Source organism: Myzus persicae, unplaced genomic scaffold (genome assembly GCF_001856785.1).
Source record: "Myzus persicae strain clone G006 unplaced genomic scaffold, MPER_G0061.0, whole genome shotgun sequence".
NCBI classification, from domain to species: domain Eukaryota; kingdom Metazoa; phylum Arthropoda; class Insecta; order Hemiptera; family Aphididae; genus Myzus; species Myzus persicae.
Window position 1 is genome coordinate 49,124 of NW_019102415.1, and position 20,817 is coordinate 69,940.

At 27.0% G+C, this 20,817-nt stretch overlaps 2 protein-coding genes across 12 annotated transcripts; both read right to left on the reverse strand.

Moving 5' to 3' along the window:
* Positions 1-332: 332 nt before the first annotated feature.
* On the reverse strand, positions 333-1,065 carry LOC111032121. Its single transcript, XM_022312349.1, has 4 exons — positions 933-1,065; positions 686-849; positions 474-563; positions 333-358 (listed from the first exon to the last, which is right to left on the reverse strand). Exons 1-4 carry the CDS (start codon positions 998-1,000, stop codon positions 333-335), a joined length of 348 nt encoding a protein of 115 aa, XP_022168041.1. The 5' UTR covers positions 1,001-1,065.
* Positions 1,066-10,044: 8,979 nt separating this feature from the next.
* Positions 10,045-20,617, reverse strand: LOC111032115. 11 transcript variants are annotated; one of them, XM_022312328.1, is made up of 7 exons: positions 19,838-20,459; positions 19,351-19,470; positions 18,943-19,037; positions 16,072-16,182; positions 13,428-13,865; positions 11,327-11,350; positions 10,045-10,323 (listed from the first exon to the last, which is right to left on the reverse strand). In XM_022312328.1, exons 4-7 carry the CDS (start codon positions 16,162-16,164, stop codon positions 10,192-10,194), a joined length of 687 nt encoding a protein of 228 aa, XP_022168020.1. In that variant the 5' UTR covers positions 16,165-16,182; positions 18,943-19,037; positions 19,351-19,470; positions 19,838-20,459; the 3' UTR covers positions 10,045-10,191. The 11 variants fall into 11 exon arrangements, with proteins under 11 accessions (XP_022168020.1, XP_022168022.1, XP_022168028.1 ...); XM_022312330.1 differs by lacking the exons at positions 18,943-19,037; positions 19,838-20,459 and adding an exon at positions 20,525-20,617; XM_022312336.1 differs by lacking the exon at positions 16,072-16,182 and having other exon boundaries at positions 19,838-20,458.
* Between the last annotated feature and the right edge of the window lie 200 nt (positions 20,618-20,817).

Below are 20,817 nucleotides of genomic sequence, written 5' to 3' on the forward strand. Positions count from 1 at the left end.
TGCAAAATATTTTTTAAAAACTGATAAGCACGAGGTCCCAAAAAATAAATTGCGAGAGCTAATTGTTTAAGTTCCTTTGAGTAACGAAAACCTTGGGGTTTTCTAGTGGCCATTTTAACAAAACTTTTTACAACTAAAGATAAATTAGGTGGTAAATGTACATCACAAACGTCATAAAAATGATTTACTGGTGATAAAGTGTCATGCATTTGCTTTGATAAAGTTTCAAACCTGTTTTTCCAAATTGGCACATCTATTACTAAGTTCACTTACTTTACCTTTTAGTTTTAATTTTCTTGGTGTGTTCAAAGTAAGCTCTTTTGTAGTTTGTGTTAATGCTGCAGGGGAACTTGGTTTACTAAGTTCATCCAAAGTTGTAATAGATGGAGACATTGTATCTAAAAAAATTTTCAAATATTGAATTAGCACTTAAAAATTTAGTAAATAAAAAAAATATATAGATATGAACTTTCAGGTAGATGGTAAACTCAAATTTATTTGTTCGTCAACCATTGTAGAAACATCGACGGAGATAGATATAGTTGTAATGGTTGTATGCATTACTGAAATTAAGAAAATAAAATATGAGCAAGTATTATAACATTTTAATATGAATACACCTAATATCTAGATTCTAGATTATAATGAGTATGTTTATAAAACAAAATTTTATACCCACAATTACCAAACTCAGTAGGCACAGCAGTAATCAACAATCGAGTTTTCTCTGGGTTTGAAAACATATTTTCTTTGAAATGGTTCATACACACTCTATAATTGTTGTAAAGGTTGTCAACAGACTTTGAACAAAGTTCTTCCCTTCCACAATTAATTAACCATTCTTTAGACCTATAAATTAATTTATGTTATTAGGTAGAAGCAATTCCTTAAAAATGAACTAATATAATCGTTGTATTGTTTTAATAAATTACTTACCGATGCAAATCTTTGGGTATTCTAAAAAGGTTGCAATTTTTTTCCTTTTTTGTACTTTTGACATTTCTGCAATTTTGAACAACACATACGAGCACCATGATAGCCAATACAATTTATTCAGTGACAACAGTTAAGCTGGATAAATGAATTGGTTTTAAACTTAAATCTCGAGTCCCAACACTCAAAAAATCGACCGTTATAACACAGAATAAGCAACTAATAAATATCAAAACATTATTATCACAAAATAATGTTGATATTAGCTTCCTCCAAAAAAATGGCAGCTTATTATTGATAACATTATGAGTGTCCAGAGCCTGATTGAACATTTAAAACAAGGTTCCATGTAAACATAGGTTATAGAGTGCCAGCGTGGATTTATATGCATTAAAAATCAACTAAATATACTCTAAAAAATCTTAAATATGCATAAATATAAAAAGATGTTGAAATATGGATGAAATATAAAAAAAATAACAAAAAAAATAATTATTTTTTGAACATTTAATTAAAACAAAAAATCATGTTTCTATGATTTGCAAGTATTTTGTCAAGATTTGAACTTAAAATGCTTAAAAAATCAAATTGAAGAAGCATTTAAGATTTTGAAACAGTCTGCATTATCGCAACAACAACAGCCGTTGAATGGAAGTGCTATTTTTGGCCAACATGTAGCTAGTAAACTAAACACATATTTGCCAAATACGAGAGCTTTTGTTGAACATTCAATGAACAACATTCTTTTTGAAGCTGACATAGGCAGGTTTGAAAATTACTATCAACATTTTAACCAACAGTCATACTATCAAAATCAAGGCACTCAGAATTCTTCGTCAAGCACATTCTCCACATTCTAAAATAACAAACCCCGATTCTTCCTATAGTTTACCTGTTTTATCTAATCCTGCATTAAATACATCGTCTAGCATTCCTTCAACTACTGTTCAAAATGAAAATATGGATTTTGACAATATTGTGTTCAATTAAAAATTTTATTTTTATTTTTGTTAATTTATAATTGTATTGATTCTTCGTCAACAGAGTAGGTTAAGACCTTAAGTAAAGGATTAAAATTGTATTTTGTTGTTTGTTTTATTTTTATTTTAATCGATTATTTTATATTCTAAAAACACCTATATTATACATATTATAATTTTGTTTAAAAGAATAATATTATTTAGTATTTTATTAAATTTAAAAAAGTATTCAAAAGTAAATATTTTAATTTATTTAGAATTATTTATAAAAGCATTTACTTACCTTGACATATTCTTTAAATACTTTAATTAGTGATTGGCCAACTTCGGAAACTATAAAGGAAATACATTGCTTTGATATTTTAAATACGTATTGAAGGCATTGTATACGATCCAACCGTTGCTAAGAATCTCAATGTCACTGCAAGTCTTTCGTTCACTGCAATTGGTTCCCTGAAATGAGTAGTCTGTTTTGCTGTATTCGGTGAAAGTAGCAATACAAGGTGTTCAAAATCCTCTTGTGACATTCTTGCAAAATTTTCAAACTGACCAGAGTCTGTATGAAAGTTTAAATCACGCATCATACTTGTGCCATTGTATATTTGTCTTGATCGAAAAATCTGCGTTGTCCACCATCGACTCTTCTGAATACTCGACTGGTTTTTTTTTTGTTAATAAGTGCATAACAATATAAGCGGCGATGGCAATTTGTAAATTGTTTGCCATTATTTTGCTAAGTTATAAAAAAAAATATGAACATAAATTACAACTACAAGTGACCAGTTCCTACCAGTGAATGAATTGAGCACCAAAAGCGTTCAACATTGCTAACCTAATTTTTGGCTCGCATAATGCGACGTCTATACTGAGCACACACTAGGGATCGCGATATTTTGCTCACTGTAATTATGCTCACTGTGCTCATCTTGAGCGTGCTCAGGTGTGGACGTGCCTTTAATAATAAATAATAGTAGGTAATACACCATAACATTATCTCTCACTGCCCACTTATCGGGCAATCATACATCGTAATCTTTTGATGTTTATTTCCCAATATTTTATGTATTTTATATTAAAAGTACCATCCTAACCTGAATGAGTATAACGTCAGTCGAAATTTAATTGTGTTGGGAGTAAAACGTGGACGTCTACACTCTGCAATATAATGTGTTCAAAAGACAATTTTAAAGGGTATTTTAATGAATCAGTTGAGGAAATAAACCAGAATTCGATAAATTATGAAGGGTAAAATAATGTAGGTAATTAGAAATTAAATACCGAACCGAAAAAAAAACAAGCACAGATTACCGACATTTAAAAAGATATGATAACTATTAAGGGGGAAGAAAAATTTATTTATCCTATAGACGGTAGCGATTCAACAGTCTACTACTACGTCCAAAACAAAAGTATGTTCGATATTCTTCATGAAAACCATTATAATAAAGGGCATAGATGGAAACACAGAATGATAGCTGAGACAAAGAAGAAATATAGAAATATCACACAAAAAATTATATTTATGTATTTAAATAGTGTAGTGGATCTTGCCAAATGGAGCAAAATTTTTTAAAAAATAGGGCTTGTTACTAGACTGTTGATATTCTCTGAAATTTATAGTAGAGCTCAAGTTGATCTTTTAGATATGCAGTCACAAGCAGATGGAGAATATTGTTTTATTATGATCTACCAAGACCATGTGACAAAATTTTCAAAAATAAGAGCATTAAAAACCTAACGAGATACTGCAATCTGATAATGGAAGAGAATTCTTAAATAAAATAATTAATGATTTAAATGTATGTGGGATAATTTGAGAATAGAATACGGCAAGCCCGAGGTAATAAGTGTTGAAAGGGTAAATCAGGATATTCAAAATATTATAACTATATGAATGCAAACAAATAATTCAAAATCTTGGTCGGAGAGTTTGAGGTTCGTATAACTAATGAAGAATAGAGCATTTCAGAGTGAGATTAAAAAGTCGATATATCAAGCGATGTTGGTAGTGAATCCAAATTGGATTGTTAACGTCTATTCTTCCACCATACACTATAAATAATATATCATCAAAAGAAGATTTAGAAAACGTATTGCAAAATAGTGCACTATCGTTTTAATTTTTAATAATCCTAATTCATCCCATAAGGAAATAGGTACTTGGGGTCCACACCTCAAAATTAAAAGAAAGACTCTTAACACCAGACTTCACCTTTTACGGCCTATCCTCTACTCCTAAAACCTATCTGGGCCTACGGCATCCAAATTTGGGGATGCGCCAAGACTTCCCAAATACGGTCTATAAAAGCCTTCCAGTCTATTTCCCTTCGCCTAATAACATTTGCGCCATGGTAGGTTTCATCAAATGAAATCTATAAAAAAACAAAATCCAATTTGATGAGTTAAATATTAGAGTTGTCAAAAATAAGCATTTAAATTAACTCTAAGAAGTTGAATTTTCAAATAAAACACTGTTGAAAAACTACACTAAAAATATTGGTTTTCTGCAGTTATTATTATTATATAATAAGTGAATGGAACCCATAAAACCTACTGTAAAATGAATTATATGAAACATCAAATGATAGGAAGTTTAGATGCAAAGCAAATGTTAAAAACATAAAATGACTAAATATATATAAATATAATAATTAATTTTACTAATCGGATGTTTAGCTGATTTGATTTTATGTTAGTTGCTTCTTGTTGATCATTTTTCAGCTTTTCAAACTTGGTATACCAAGTAGGTGTTTTTTCATGATGGTTTTGTGAAGATTTTGGCGTTGCTGTATAAGATGAGTCAGATGTTGAAAAAGTTGATATTGTACTTAGATCCTAACTCTAATTATAACTCAATTTATAAGTGTCATCACTGGGTGGCTGCTTTTATCATGTTATTCATGTTATTTTGTTTTTTTATATTTTAGCTAATACTCTTGTTGTACTCACGAGGTACAGATTGTGTATTTAATAATAAAGGAAAAAAAAAAAAAAAAAAGATCCTAACTCTGGTGGTTCTATAGACATGAGAATAGGCCAAGAGGATGGTGTTTTGTAAACGATGCTTCACAGGCTTCGATGATAGACGTTTTAGGTGTAAGTTGAGTGGTCACGAAGCATTGGAACAAAATAGGTTTATATGCGAAGCACATAAGCCGATACTGACGGTGATGCCTGTAGATGTAGCTATCTTGGAGTTCCGAGGTCAGTATATGGATAATTGGGAGAAATTGGAGGAAGCTGCACTATGACCGAAAAAGTAGTTCTTTAGTACTTCAACAGAGGAAAATATTAAAGATGAGGAATATAAAAATGCTGAGGAAATTTGGAGACATTTTGATTGCAAGACTCTGGGTGAGTATAGTGATTTATATCTGAAAGAGACGTGTTGCTGCTAGCAGACGTCTTCGAAAACTTCCGTGACATATGCCTGAAAACATATAACCTAGATACTGATTTTTATTACACTCCTCTTGGATTAAGCATCGATACATGCTTGAAATATACTTCGATAGAACTTGAAATTTTAACATATTACGACATGTTGTTGATGTGTGAAAAAGGTGAGTATTAAAAAATAAATAAATAAAATATTACATTAATTAATTAACTATTTTGTTATAGGTATACTTGGACGTCTTACACAAGCGAACAAGCGATTAGGTGAATAATAAGAAAACATTCACAGTGCGAGTAAGCCGAACTCATGGATAATTTATCAGGATTGTAAGTATATTTTTTTACAACTTTAATTTTTTAATTTTGAACTATTAAACTTTATAGGCAACAACATGAATGGCTGAGCAATGCCGGAGTATATTATGTATGTTGACTTTGAATGAGTAGAACCTACACTTCATGAATTGAAAAATTTAGATGAAACATCAGAGATGGAAAGAATGTATGAATTCGATATCAAGTAACCGAAGCACTTACATGATGATCATAATGATCTACCATTCTTACCCAACAGTAGTATACTATGTGGGTCTAAAATACGAAAATTTATAGTAACACTTGAATCTAGAGAACGTTACATCGTACACAATAATGTGTTTAATTTAAAGCAGGAGATGGGATATAGTTTGAATTTTAAAGAGGTAAATGTTTAAATATATTGATTATCTTTACTATAAATTGTATATTAATGTTAATTCTCCTTTAGGTGCAAAGGGTGTTACAGTTCAGGGAGTCCCGAGTCACCATGGTTGACAAAATATATTAATTTAAACTCTGAGATAAGGAGAAGGCAAGGAAAACTGATAAACAATAGTGAATTTGGTATGTTACTTTTAAACTTTTTACTGACATTTTCTCTTTATTTTCCAGTCAAAATTATGGATTCAATGCAATCTAGGATTAAAATGAAACTTGTTTCAGACGAAAGGCGAATGCAGAAATCAACCGATCAACATTTAAATGCTGTACTGATTATGAAAATAAAAATATAATGACGGTATCAATGGAGAATACAACCATAGATTTGTATAAATCAATCTATATCAATTGGTAAATATTATACATATTTACAATTTATTATACAATTTATTTGTTTAGTGTTTGTATTATATTTTATTCTATTTTAATACAATTTTTGAAACTATGTTAACAGGATTTGCTGTGCTTGAGATCTCAAAGACAAAGATGTACGATTGTCATGACTATGTAATGAAGAAACACTATGGAGACAAAATCGAACTCATGTATACAGAAACAGGTAAATATTTTATCATATTAATGATTTACGTTATTTTTTAATAAAACATTATTTTTTTTTAGATTCTTTGATATACCGTATTAAAACCACAGAATTTTATGTGAATTTGGCAGCTAATTGTAACTTGTTGGACCGGATGGACGACACCGTGAATCTGCCTCGTGACCACCCGTGTTTCGTTGCAGAAAGGAAGAAGAAACCAGAATTCTTCTCAGATGAATGACTGCATTATAATAATAGTTTTGAGCACTACTATGAAAAATCAACATAAAGTTGTAACTTTAATGAGTTATTTATCGTCTAGCAAAAGCGATGACGATGAATTGGTGAAATTTATAACAAGAAAGCTTGTTTAAAGCTTGTAAAATTTCTAATTTTATTCGAAACGTTGTTCGCTCATAGTCAGATTAACAGGTATCTACATAAATATACTTATTACATATTTCTATATTTAATCTTTTTATAATAATTTGAATGAGTATTGAATAAGGAAACTAAGTAGTATTAATTTAATATTTATTATTTTTTGTTAAAAGGCAACTTTATAATGGAAAGAGCTACAGCTTATTACATACTACAAATATTTGAAGATTCTACATTTTTCCCACAGCAGCATATTATTCAGATCCATCCAAACATTGATTGGTTGAAGACTAGGAAAGTATGAACAAATTGTCAATACATTTTCCTCGGTGATTGTAATTTATTGTTCAAATAATTAAAATAAAGCACTTAGTTTAATCACCTATTTCTAGTGATTTTTCATTAAAACGCAATTGCATTTGTTGTATCGTTGTACATGAATATGTATTAAAAAATATATAAGTTGTATAAGATGTATTAAAGTATTAAAAAATATAATATTATATTACAATTCCTGTCATAACTCATTTTTTTACTCACTGATTTTTGTTACAACTGCTTAGGTTAGATCGCTAGTTCACTACTTTTTAAGTAATTATTTGAAATCAACTTAACAATATACTTAAAAATATACAATTTGTATGTAATTATTTGTATTACACACTTGACAAAAATGAGTTTCGCCATCAGTTGTAAAATGTTTACTGTTTTTATTTAATGGTTGAATCCACTGTTAAATTAATTTTTTTAATTTAGTTGATGATGTTTTCGGCGTTAATGAACAAGTAACTAATGAAATAAAACTTTACTCTGTACCTACACGACTCACAACACCACAGTGTTGTACCATACATGTAGTATTAATCGAACGCCTGGAGCTAGCTATTTTTGAAGTGTAATAATCAGGGAATCAATTTCATTCAAAAAACTGTGGGTACTAAGGCCCTTTATTTATTTTCATATTATCTTATTGTAGTTGTGAATACCTGCATAATGAATTTTAAAATTTTAATAGTAGGTTATTCGGTAACTAAAATTTTTTTAAAAATATACAGTTTTTTAATAATTATCTTATGTTCAAATTTGGACGAAATTACATATTATTAAATAACCAGCACAAATAATTTAAGTTATTTTGTTGTGATTTAAAATAATATTCGTGAGTACTTGAAACTTTTAGAGTATATTATTATATTTTATACACTCAATGACTTTTCAAATGTAATTTTTTTTGGCAAAAATGAATTTAACCTTCAGCAGTACTAATGCTTAATAGTAGGCAAAATAAATTACTTTAATCGCAATATCATCAAATAATATACTAAATTACTAAGTAATATTATAGTCTGAAAATTAGATGTCTTCGCTCAGAATCGTTTTTTGTATACAATGATTTTACCTATATCATTGAATTCAAATTTAATACCACTCATTACCTGTATCACTTGTAACCTACTGTGCAGCAGTGACGTCCACTGCCCACTTTTTGAAATCGGACCTTTTGAAGTTCTTGTATTATTGTTAATGTATATAACTATTGCACGTCGATTAATTGATTTTGAATACTTCGATCTAATCATTAAATGACATGACATATGCTGAGGTTGAGTATAAGAGTGAATTTATCTATTATAAAATTTAAAGGTAAGATTATAATCAAGTACCCTACGTAGGTTTTTATTGATATTATTTATAAGTAGGTTATGTTCATTTTAAAATGGACATTTTCAAAAAGGTTACCTCTTACTTAAAAATAATATTAATGAGAGCCTATGTGGTGTCTTAGATAATAATTTTATCTTTCAATTTTATAATAGATCAATTCACTCTAATATCAAAACAAACAGCATACTATTGAAACCGGTGAACAAAAATGTGCCATATTGTGCGTGTGTAAGTTGGAGACAAAACATGCGGATGCGACATCCCCTTAAAATTAAAGTGAACCTTCACCTATATAGGGAACCTTCTAGGCTTAAGTATTGAATTTTCATTTTAAAATGAGTTAGAGGCATTTTAATATTTTACATCATTTTTCAAACCCAAGGGCGTGCCTCGTTTTAAAATGTTAAATAGCAACCAAAAATTAAAATCTTTTCCAATATTTTAATTATTTGAAGTAAATACTATTAATGAATACAAACAAAGCATACATATTGTATGTTGAGGAATGTAAGTACCTACTTCGCTATTATGTTCCCAGCTATTACATAATATGAAATAATCCTATGTTGATTTAAAGTTTTTTAGATAAAGTTACAGATATGTAATTATATTTGTGCTACAATCACAGAATACAAATAATAACAATGATCATAATAATTTAGTATTGTACAGAATGTAACAGGAATACCTGACAAATGAAAAACATTTTGTTCTTATCAATAATATATTATTTTTATTTTTATATATAATTTAGTGACTAGAGCACTGAATTTATAATATACATTTTTTTTTTTAATACTATGAATATAAAATTTTAAATCTGATTTGAAAATAGCCAACTAGTAAATCTGATTTTAAGAAAACTTTTGAAATGTATAAGGCAAATAATGCGCCTACTTATTAAAAGTGCTGATAAATAATCTATTAAATCATCATATTCACCAACTTTTATTCTATAATTTCTTTTCAAATCTGAACACTATAATTTGTCCAGCGACAGAACACACCACATCCTAGACAAAACTTATTTCTTCGATACACACGACACACTGCCATAATAGAACTGAACTTAATGGCAGGGTGTAGGATAGGGATGTGCAGAATTGTCGTGCTCTCTCCCTAGACAGATTATAGTAATTACTATTGTATTATCCCCAGTATTATACTATTTAAATTACATAGAAACTCAAATATTTATTAAAAAAATTCTTGAATATTAATAGTATTGTATTAATTATTATTTAATTGGTTATAAAAGAATAATACTTGTAGGAGTTAGCAAATGTAAGTATTAATAAAATTTACAAAAATATTCATAAAAAATGTATAAAAAATTTAATTTATCTTAACACTAAAACATAAACATATTCTATTAAATCAATAATTAATTTAAAGTATTCACAATATTGTTTAAAAATTCATTACACTTAAGTTTATATTTTTTTAAATTTAAAATTTGTATCAAACAATTTTCGTCTTTTAATAGAAGAATGTGATTATGTTTAACAAATTTGATTGTTAAATGATTTAATATTATCTAATAGATGAGTCTATTGGGCGATACATCCATTCTGTTGATTCTATGAAATCAATTTCTTTTTCGAGTTCTTTGAGTCTTTTTGCGTGTTCTTCCACGTTTATCAGGTCGATTCCAATTTCATTCATCTAAAAACATAAAATCATGTTACATGTAAATTATGGATTTAAATGCCAAGTTAAATATTAGATTACTTAATGTAAATTTGTCAAATAATATGAAGTGTTTCTCTTTAATATTGATTATTTGAATTTAATAAAGTTATAGATTTAAATTAAATAAAGTTATTTAAGATAAGTATTATTAGTTTGCTTCAATATTATTTGCATGTACTTAGCAAGGATAATAGACTAATTAAAACAAAAATAAATATTATAATTACAAAACAGTATAATTATGTGAACAATATCTAATAAAGATTAGGTTGTACATTTATACAAACATTAATTTGATAACTATTACTACATACAATAACAATAGCAAGCAATGAAGATAAAAATAATGAATTAGTCTAGATTTTGTTTATAACATACATTGCCACATTTTCCAAAATATATGAATTGAATACACCGTGATTCTTCCATCATTAAATACTCATTATTTCAAAAAGTGTAAAAGTTTATGAAAAAAATTTTTTTACATGGTTCTAGTAGTTAAAAACTATTTTTTAAAAGTGTTTATATTTTTTTAAGGTTTTTCTTAACTTTTTTTATGCCTAAAAATGGAATTTAGGATGAGTAGTTTATGAATTAAGTATTTAAAGCTTCAAAGTTGACAAACATGTTGCGAGGTAACTGTATACCACTTTACTCCATGCATCTTAACTTTAAAGAAAAATATTCTGCTTTGGAAAATTACATAAAAACTATGTTGTCATTCAAAAAATACTTAAAATCTTAAGAAATATATATGCATTTTAAAAATGTTGTTTTTTTAACAATAAGAAACATGTAACATTTTTTTTCAAAAACATTTACTTTTAGAAATAATAGGTATTTAGTGATAAAAAAATCACACGGTATACCTATAATTTATTGCATGTTGACCTTATTATTAATTGTACAATACATAACTAGACAAAACGTTTAGGATTTAAATAACACTTAACACATTATATGTAGATATATTTACCTGGCCTTCAGTTTCACATGGTTGCTTTTGTGAAAAAAAAAAAATATATATAAGTTAATGATGATACTTCCTAATTTATATTAAATAAATTTTATCAATAAATAATAACTATAAAAGTATAAAGAATATTTCCCTATAGTCTGACTCATGAAAAATAAACAAATACTAATTATATAATATTATGAAACGTTTAATTATCATAAAAATGCTGTACAATTATTATCATAAGCCATACTATAGCTATTTAAAACATAATTCAACTTCAAATGCACTTATTTTTTTGATGACTTATTTTGAGCAACGGTAAATTTTTTGAAGACACCCAAACTCTTAGTAAAATGAGTATAATATGTCTTTCTATTATACTATTTTTGTAAACGTTAAGGTAATTTTTAACCAATTTCGACTTGTAGAAATAAAACTTCAAATTTCTTTTTTCATTTATCATTAATGTTGAATTTTACAATTTGATAATCATTCACTATAATATAATATTTAACACCCAAATATAAGAACACAGTTTGTTGAAAAAACAACCATTATTATTTAATGCAAAAAGTTGATTGATACAAAATTAATTAGAAAAAGTGTTAATTATCTTGGTATAATATTTATGTGTTTTAAAATCTTTTTTCTGGAATTTTTAAAACCATTTTTGAATGTTTAAGTCATATTTTTAGTATTATTTTTAATGGTTTTTTGGTCATAAAATTTTAATTCCTCATTCATATTATAATACTTTAAATATGCTAATTTATCACAAGGAACCTAAATTATTTAATTTAGCATTTTGTACACTAACTATTTGTCAATTGATAATCTAAATAATGAACTATTAATTATAGTACACAAATATACAAATGCATCTATCCATAGCGGTTGCCTGCTACACTGTGATAAAATGATTAAGCTACAAAACAAATCCAATTAACAAGCCGAAGCACTCTTAACTATTTTAATTTAGAGAAACAAGCATTTTAAAACATAGAACTTGAGCTCAGACATGGTTATTTTGTCAAGTACAAAATTGGCTTTTAATTCTATTAATAAGTTTTTAATGATAAATATAGAAGACTATGTTTGAGTGTCTGATATAACTGAGGTTGTTGAGGACAAAGGAGATCTAAGAATATATTAGAGATTATATGATATTACTGAAAATTAGTATCATTAAAGGAACTTGCAAATCTCCAGTCAATATCAGAGGGTTACAACAAAGGATTAAAAATATTTTTTTGTGAGGTGGTTGTATGAACGAAAAATGTAAGAACAAGAATTTAGAAACATTGTGGAATTTGAGGTTATGGAGTTATAGCTTTCTTCATCTCTTGCGACCAACACAACCACAATTGTGGACAAAATACATTAATCTTAATAAATATAATATTCTATCATATTTAAAAAAAAGTAAACTAATATTTATAAATGTAAGTGTATCATTTATTCTTGATTTTTGACACATGACATTAAAAACTTCTTAAAAATCAATAACTACTTTTCTATGAATGGCCAACAAGAATGTTAACCCATCGAAATTGTGCTAAAAAATGATATGTCTCACAATATGAAAATGTCATTACAGGAGTTGACATAAACAGTATATGATGAGTAATGAGTAATGACTATACTAGACTAGTGTGGTGCATAACATTTTAAATAATTGGCGAGTATAGAATGCAAACTACAATAATTTACAAGTGTTTAGAAATTTAAGATTATTTCAGTTTTGCATGCCATATTTTAAGTTTGACAATAATAGTTTTAATGTTTGATTAAAGATAAAATGAAACATGTTTTCAATTGATTAATGGCAACAAATCAAAAGTGATCTATCAATTACCACTAAATACATATTATTTGCAACTTAGGTAGGTGCATAAAAAACTTTAAAACATTTCAATATCATATGAATGGGATTATAAATTAAGGTCATGGGGGGAAGGATCTATCTTCCACATCACCCAGCGAGACACAAACATATATTTTATAAAGTTCTCATTGTAAGAAAAGATAAAGACAACAATTTATTATTACTCCGATCACACAAGTATTCAAATAAGATCATACTCGAATGATATGTTTTAATGAATTCAAGTAATACCTGAACTAATATGAGTATTGGTGATATTAAATTCTCTGCATTTTCTTGCTTAGTAGTTGATTTATTAAGAGCCCAGCCCTCTCTAATCCACTCTTTAAAAATTGCCGCATTTAAGATTTCGGAATTTTCAGAACTCGATTTATCTCCGTATGATGTATTGGATGATGCTGTAGACGACCACGACGTATCGTCCATGTTATCATCAATTATGGGATCCAGCTTGCAAACATTATCATTTGAATAACTCAAATTGTCTTCAAACATTTCTGATTCATCAGACGAAATTTCTGATTCCTCTGTTGTTGTATAATCTAAATCTCGTAGCGGACACTGATTGTCAAAATTATATGGCATGGTTTGTGACGTCGAAGCTGATGATGTTGATGCTGTTGATGTAGATGCTGTTGGGATGTCACTCATTGTTCTGGTCAATAAATTCTAAAAAAAAATAAATGTTTATCAGTTATTCAGAATATAGATTTAAAAACATTAATTTACAAAAAGCATATTGAAAATACCCATCAGCCATTAAGTGCACCATTAACACATGATTATTCAATAGATAGTTTAAAATTTAAATAATATAGTACCATGACATTTTAATAATAATTTATTTCTATTACATTATATGTGGTTCTGTAATTAAATATGAGCTTATCTTTACAAATAAATATTGTTATATTTTATTAATTTTTTTTTTAGATTTATTTTGTAATACAATAATACATGGTCACAATAAGTATTAAGAATATAAGCTAAAATATAATTATAAAAATTATAAAAAGCAGTCTCTCTTTGGTGTCACTTTTATTATTAAATAGATTATTTTAGTTGAATTTATTAAATATGCATTGTAATAATATACATTTATATATATATAATATAATATACAGTCGAGCTTGGTTAACTCAAAGTTGTCAATACCTCCAACTTTTTCTCCAGTATCTACAATTTCCTATCCACATAGTAATTATAATTGGTAATATAAAGGTTATACTTGTATTCATGTATAATTACTTTGGGAAATAAAGTCATTAATGTTATTGTCACCAATTTGTTTATCTAACAATTCACTGCTCATGCAGCAATTAACAATAAGATTGCCAAACAAAAATGTTTCCTTTTTATAAATCATAAAATATGATAATAATAAAAGTATATATAAATGAAGATTTAAAAACAATAAATACTATTTAAAAAATATTGTATTCAAAATAAATATGTACCTATGAACTTTTGTTTTATTCTATTTTTATTTTAACATGCATTCTCTGCTGGCTTCTAAAATGTCTTATTAACCAAGTTTGACTGTATTATATGATATACTTTATTTTATTATATACCTATTTATAGGTTCAGAATAGCTTGCAATTTGTATTTTATTTGTGTCAAGAAAAAAACCATAAAATAACTTATTAGTAAATATGAAGATCATACGATTAAAATTAAAATATAATTTCAATGTATAACCTACTTAAAAGCACTACAGTATTTATGTTTAAATTTACAAAAAAAACATAAAGAAATTATGCCAATAAATCTTGTAATATGATATTGAACTGAGCCCAAAGAAACCTTAAGGGGATGTTACCCAAGCGTTTGTTGTCTCCGTCTTACCAACTTACAACATAGCAAATTTTCATTTACTAGTTTCAATAGTATGTCATTAGTTTTGTTATAAGAGTGAATTTAAGTATCATCAAATTTTTAGGTTAGAACATTGCTTAAGAGTTGGTGGATTTTCAATATTTTTATTTTCAAGCAAGAACGAGTATGTGAAATTACACAAATCAGAAATACTCAGATCTCGATTGAGAATTAAAATATCCAAAAATCCTTCGACACTTTGATAGTAGGTCAATTCACTCTAATATCAAAACTAACAGCACACTAATGAAACTAATGAACGAAAATGTTGAATGTCATACATGTGTAACAATCATACATCGTACAAAAGCATGGGTACTGTCTTCTTAATACATTTAGATTAAAAATCAAAATTAATCCTAATGATTCAATATTAAATTAAACCTATGGATTATATGGTATTCACTGAAAATAAATGAACAATTATTGTGTTTAGTTATGTTTATAAATTGTACCACATCATCAAGAAATATCAATTTTCATGTGTCATTTGTCATTTTTGAACATACTTGTTTTGATTTTGCAATAATATTTTATACTCATAAAAATTGATTCAGTAAAATAATATTAATAATTTTTGATGAAATGTCATCAATAATATTGTCATACACATGACCATGTCAAAGAGTGAACAAATATGTTACTATACAACTAAAATAAAAAATAGAGAAATTTAGTTTAATCTCAAAATAAAAATCCAATGGTTAAAGTTTTGAAAATTAAAAAAGTTCTATTATTTTGAAGTGGAAGATGTTTCTTTACAAAATCTTCACAGACATAATTTTAACTCAATTATTTTGGATTCTTATTTTGATAAAATAATTTAAATTTTATATGTTTTAAAAAGTTTTTAAGAAGATCCCAAAATGAAAAAGTGTTAGACTAAAAGGCCTATTTCATAAAATACGAACATTTTTTTTTTTGCTTAATGTAGTGTTAGTATTATAGTACTCAGCTTTAAGTAAGGATACTAGAACAATTATATTTTACTATTTACGTTAAATTTATGAAGGATCCAATCAAATAAGGATTGCTTTAATGCTTTGGTACATTTTTTGATACATCTATATCCATTTGATAGCATTTCCATATAACCAAACTATGTTGCCTATCAATGATAACAAAAAATAATAACATTAATTTTGATTTAACCAGTTACAGACAACTTTTGTTTTCACTCTTGTTTAATTTTAACAAATACACACCACCAGTGGAAATAAAAAAAAATTAGAAAAGTTGCATTTCTTTGGAAATTCTTAATATTAAGATATTTATAAATATATCAATTTTGAATTTAGAAACAATTTGGTGGTGACAATTTTTTGAATAATTTAATTAAACTGTTTAAGTTCATTAAGCAAAATATTATAATCCATAAGTGGTTAGGTATATTATAGAACATAAATAAAAACAATATTTAATTAATCAAATATAATATTTAAATGAATATATTTGAGTAAAGATGTAACTTGAATATAAATATATTAAACACCAAGTATTATAAAATGTGATGGGTAAATTAGAGTTGAAAGACTTGATATACTAAATTAACTTAATTAATAAATGAGAGAAGAATTTTCTTATCTCATCCATCTGTTTAATACTTTATTTGTCAGTTTACTCAAAATTAAATATTTACCGGTGGTATATGATTATTATAACATAGGTAAGTCATAACCAACAACATTCAACTATAATTACTCCATACACTAATAAAATACACATTAAAAGATTACAATAAGTGCTTAGTATAGGAATAATAAAACCAATACTTTCAAGTAATAATATTATAATCTAAGATACATACTTTCTTATACAGACATACTTTTAAACTGTACACAATTCAAAGTAGTATCATTTAATAATTTTATAAGTCATTTACATTTTCATTTAATACAGAAAATTAAGATAATTAGTTAATTTAAACCCATTTATTTGAACTTAATATTGATAATTTGAATTAACATCTCTAGTCATTTGTTTAACTAACATAATAGGTCTTGATGAACTATAATTTTGACTCTATAACAATAATTTATAATAAACATAAATCAAGCACATGTAATGCAACAAACAATATTTAAATATTGAGATTATAAATTATTATAAGCCATATGAAAATTTGTTCATAATGTAAGTACTGCAAAAAGGAATACAATTAATACTCAAATGTGTGAAAAATATTTTGAATACAAACTTTAAATTTCAAAAAAAAAAATTGTATGAAGTTCTTTTTGAAATTTATTAAGGGTTTTAATACAATAACATTCTAATTTAAAATGTATTGAAGAATAATTTTTCCTAACATAAATTTGTAATTAATTTATGGTTCAAAATCAAAAATGTAATTTGAAAAATCATATATTTTTTACAAGTCCTACTATAGTCTGCACTTCTTTCTTGATGTCAATAAAAATAAATTTGTATGGAAATCTTTTAGCAATGAGGTTAGGATGTTCATAATTTTTGCATATTTTTTCTTTCAGTCGTACATTGCAAACCCAGTGGTAAATTTGTTCTGTAGAATTATTTTAGTACACCAGTAGTAATATTTTCACTAAAAATGCCATAAGTTAAATGTTCTAATGCTACTCGACTACTCAAATTTATTTTGGAGTTTGGAGAGGATGTATTTTTAACAGATGGGTTAGTGGTATTGTGTAAAATATGTGGAGTCAAAATTGCATCAGAAAAAAAATTTATATTAAAACAACTCATCACAAAAGAAAAACATGTAAAGGCGTTACGACGCAAGGAGACTCAAGATAAGGTCAAAACACAAATATTTATCTCAGAAAAAAAAATCGCTGAAATACTTGTTGGAAAAGAAACTTCAAATGACAGTTTATCAGCTAAACGAACAGCAGATTATGAATGTGAACATTCTAAATATACACCCATTACATCTGTTGATGTTGAACGAATTTTTCAGCTTACAAAAATGTATTATCCGACACACGACGCAAGTTTCTATTTGGAAACCTTAAAAAAAACATTATTGTTCAAGTCAATTCAGAGAATTTATATCAAAAGTGGAACAAAGGAAAGCAGTGACAATAAATCTATGCATTTGAATGTATATTTGTGTGTTTTAAATGTTGAGTAAAAACAAAATGATAAGAACACATTTATTTTTTATTTCAAAATCTCATATTTTTGTATATTTTTATTTGTTTTAAGTTATAAAAAAAATTGTAAATTAATTTAGAATACATATTTGATTAGTAATAAACTAACAAACTCATTTTAGAAAGACATATTTAATTTTTTTTAAGGACATATTTGCATGCGTTTTTTTAGTTTTTAACGTCATAAACATCCCAACCTTAGTAATGACTAATGAGGTGAGAAAGGGACAGAATATAGAATTTGCAACGACTCATACAAATATATTTAATAGGACTTATTATTTACTCATATTTTGTAGATTTATTTAATGAAACTTTGAGATAAAGATTTCCCATAAAATAAAAAGTACTTACATAATATACAAATTTAATACACCAGAATTTCCTTGAACTTTCAAATTGATTCCTCTTAAATTATAAAAAAAATGAATATTTCTGCACATAAAAAAAAAGTAAGGCTAAGCCAACTAAACCTAGGCATAGAGACTTATTGGGCAATTGATCACCACAATTCATATCATAAGCAGTAGTCGAAGTGGGGGGGGGGGATACAGAGAGATGACATCCCTCTACTTATTTTGTCTAGAATAACGTATTCCTCCTAAGACTTGTGTTTTAATATGAAATAATTATTATGATTTTTATATTTATACCTATGTATAAGAAAACTTATGATAGAAAAAGATTGTAGTATTCTGATGCATAAACAAAATGTGAACTATAAAAAAAAAATACTATACAAGGTATGAAGAATGTTATGATGATATCAGGAAATCTGAATTGTAAGGCATCCCTCCACTTATCTTGAGCTATTTCGACCACTGACCGTAAGTGACTAAAGTAAATAACATAATAATTAAGTAAAAAATTAATGAAATAAAAAATGTTCAGAATAATCTATACCTATGGCAATATTATTTATTTACTTATTGGTCTACATATTTTTATTAAAAGATTAAAATTAGCTAAATAACTCACAATACCCAAAAATGTATTTCCAATTTTTTGTAAATTCAGAGAAACTATTTGATACTAATTTGAAAGTTCTAGAAATACTTTGGGGGGCCACATTAAGCATACTTATCTAAGTATAATTTTAATTGTATGTGTAATTAGTTTACTCGCAAATAATTAAAAGCTGCACTTACAAATATTTGTAAAAAAAAAAAATGGCATAGGATAGTTCTTGATATCTACTCGTACAAGTGGGCGGGACAACTTAACAGGTCTTGATAAAAATACGAAATTTGTTGTTGATCCATGAGCATCTGTAAACAGAAAGTTTGACTACACACATACTTAGTAACGATCTGTGCATTTCAATTGTTGATTCCATCGATTGGTTCAAATGCAACGACAATCTACACATCTCAAAATAATTTTAAACAATCTATCATGCAATAGAGACAAGTCATACTACGTAATGAATATGTTATTGCTGACATTGAAACAATTGTTTTCATTCAAAACGCATAGACAATTTTAATTCTAGCGTGAAGCTACAACAACATAATATTATCCATTGATAACATAAAAATGCACAAGAACGTATCGACCCCCCCCCCCACGCCATTAAACTGTAAAAGAAATCATATATGGGTACCTCGTATTATATTATTAGTGAAAAATACATACTTAGAATTCCAGTTTAAGTACTGTGGTGATCGAATTTGGATACAACGAAACTATAGGTAGTGTAAGTTATCAGTTGAAAAACTAAGCGATTTTAAGTCGTGTCAAATACTGATAAAAGTTAACCGTCACAACGATGAATACAAAATTAATAATAACTATAATTAGTTATATTTTATACATTAAACGAGATTAGGTAATAACTTTTAGGTAGCTGACTAGAGTTGTAACGATTTAAAATATATTCACGACTGACGGACTTATGACCAGACGTGAACGAGGGACAACTGATAAGACGTCAAGACGATCGAGACGATAAAACGAATGACCTTAGATCATAATAATGTAGAAAAAAAAGATTTGAGCAAATCACGATTATAATTTTATAGCCAGTAACGACAGAATCACGACAAAATATGACAATCCACTATGCACGGACAGTGATGGGTTGAAAAAAATTAATATTAGTCGAATTTATGGTCGTCCGTGCCGCATAGAAACATAATCTTATCACAGACTGTAAATTTTGATACGGTTGGTCAAATTTATAGACATAGATGTCTATCATGGATCATGGTCAAAATATCTAACGGACAAAATATCCACAGCAAAATGATTTTTCCTTAGACGAATATCCGTGGGTAACGAGTAACGACTTAGTTACCTAATAATAATATAATCAAAACTCACCGAGTTGAGCTCTTGCGGTGTGTGCGATGCGTTGTGCTTGACGCCAAGTTGTTGACATATTTTTTTTATGAAAATAGATTATACAATTGATGGTCCAGATAATTGTATGAAATTGCCCTTTTTTTATGGTTCATTCGTTAACTTACGTTTCAAATCATTATTGTGATCGATTTAACGTAAAACACTAATTAGGTATTATTAAAAACTAACGTTTTTGAAAATAAATTTGAGAAAGGTATATTTGAAATATTTGAATTGTTATCATTTTTTAAAATTGTTTTCTCTTTTGAATG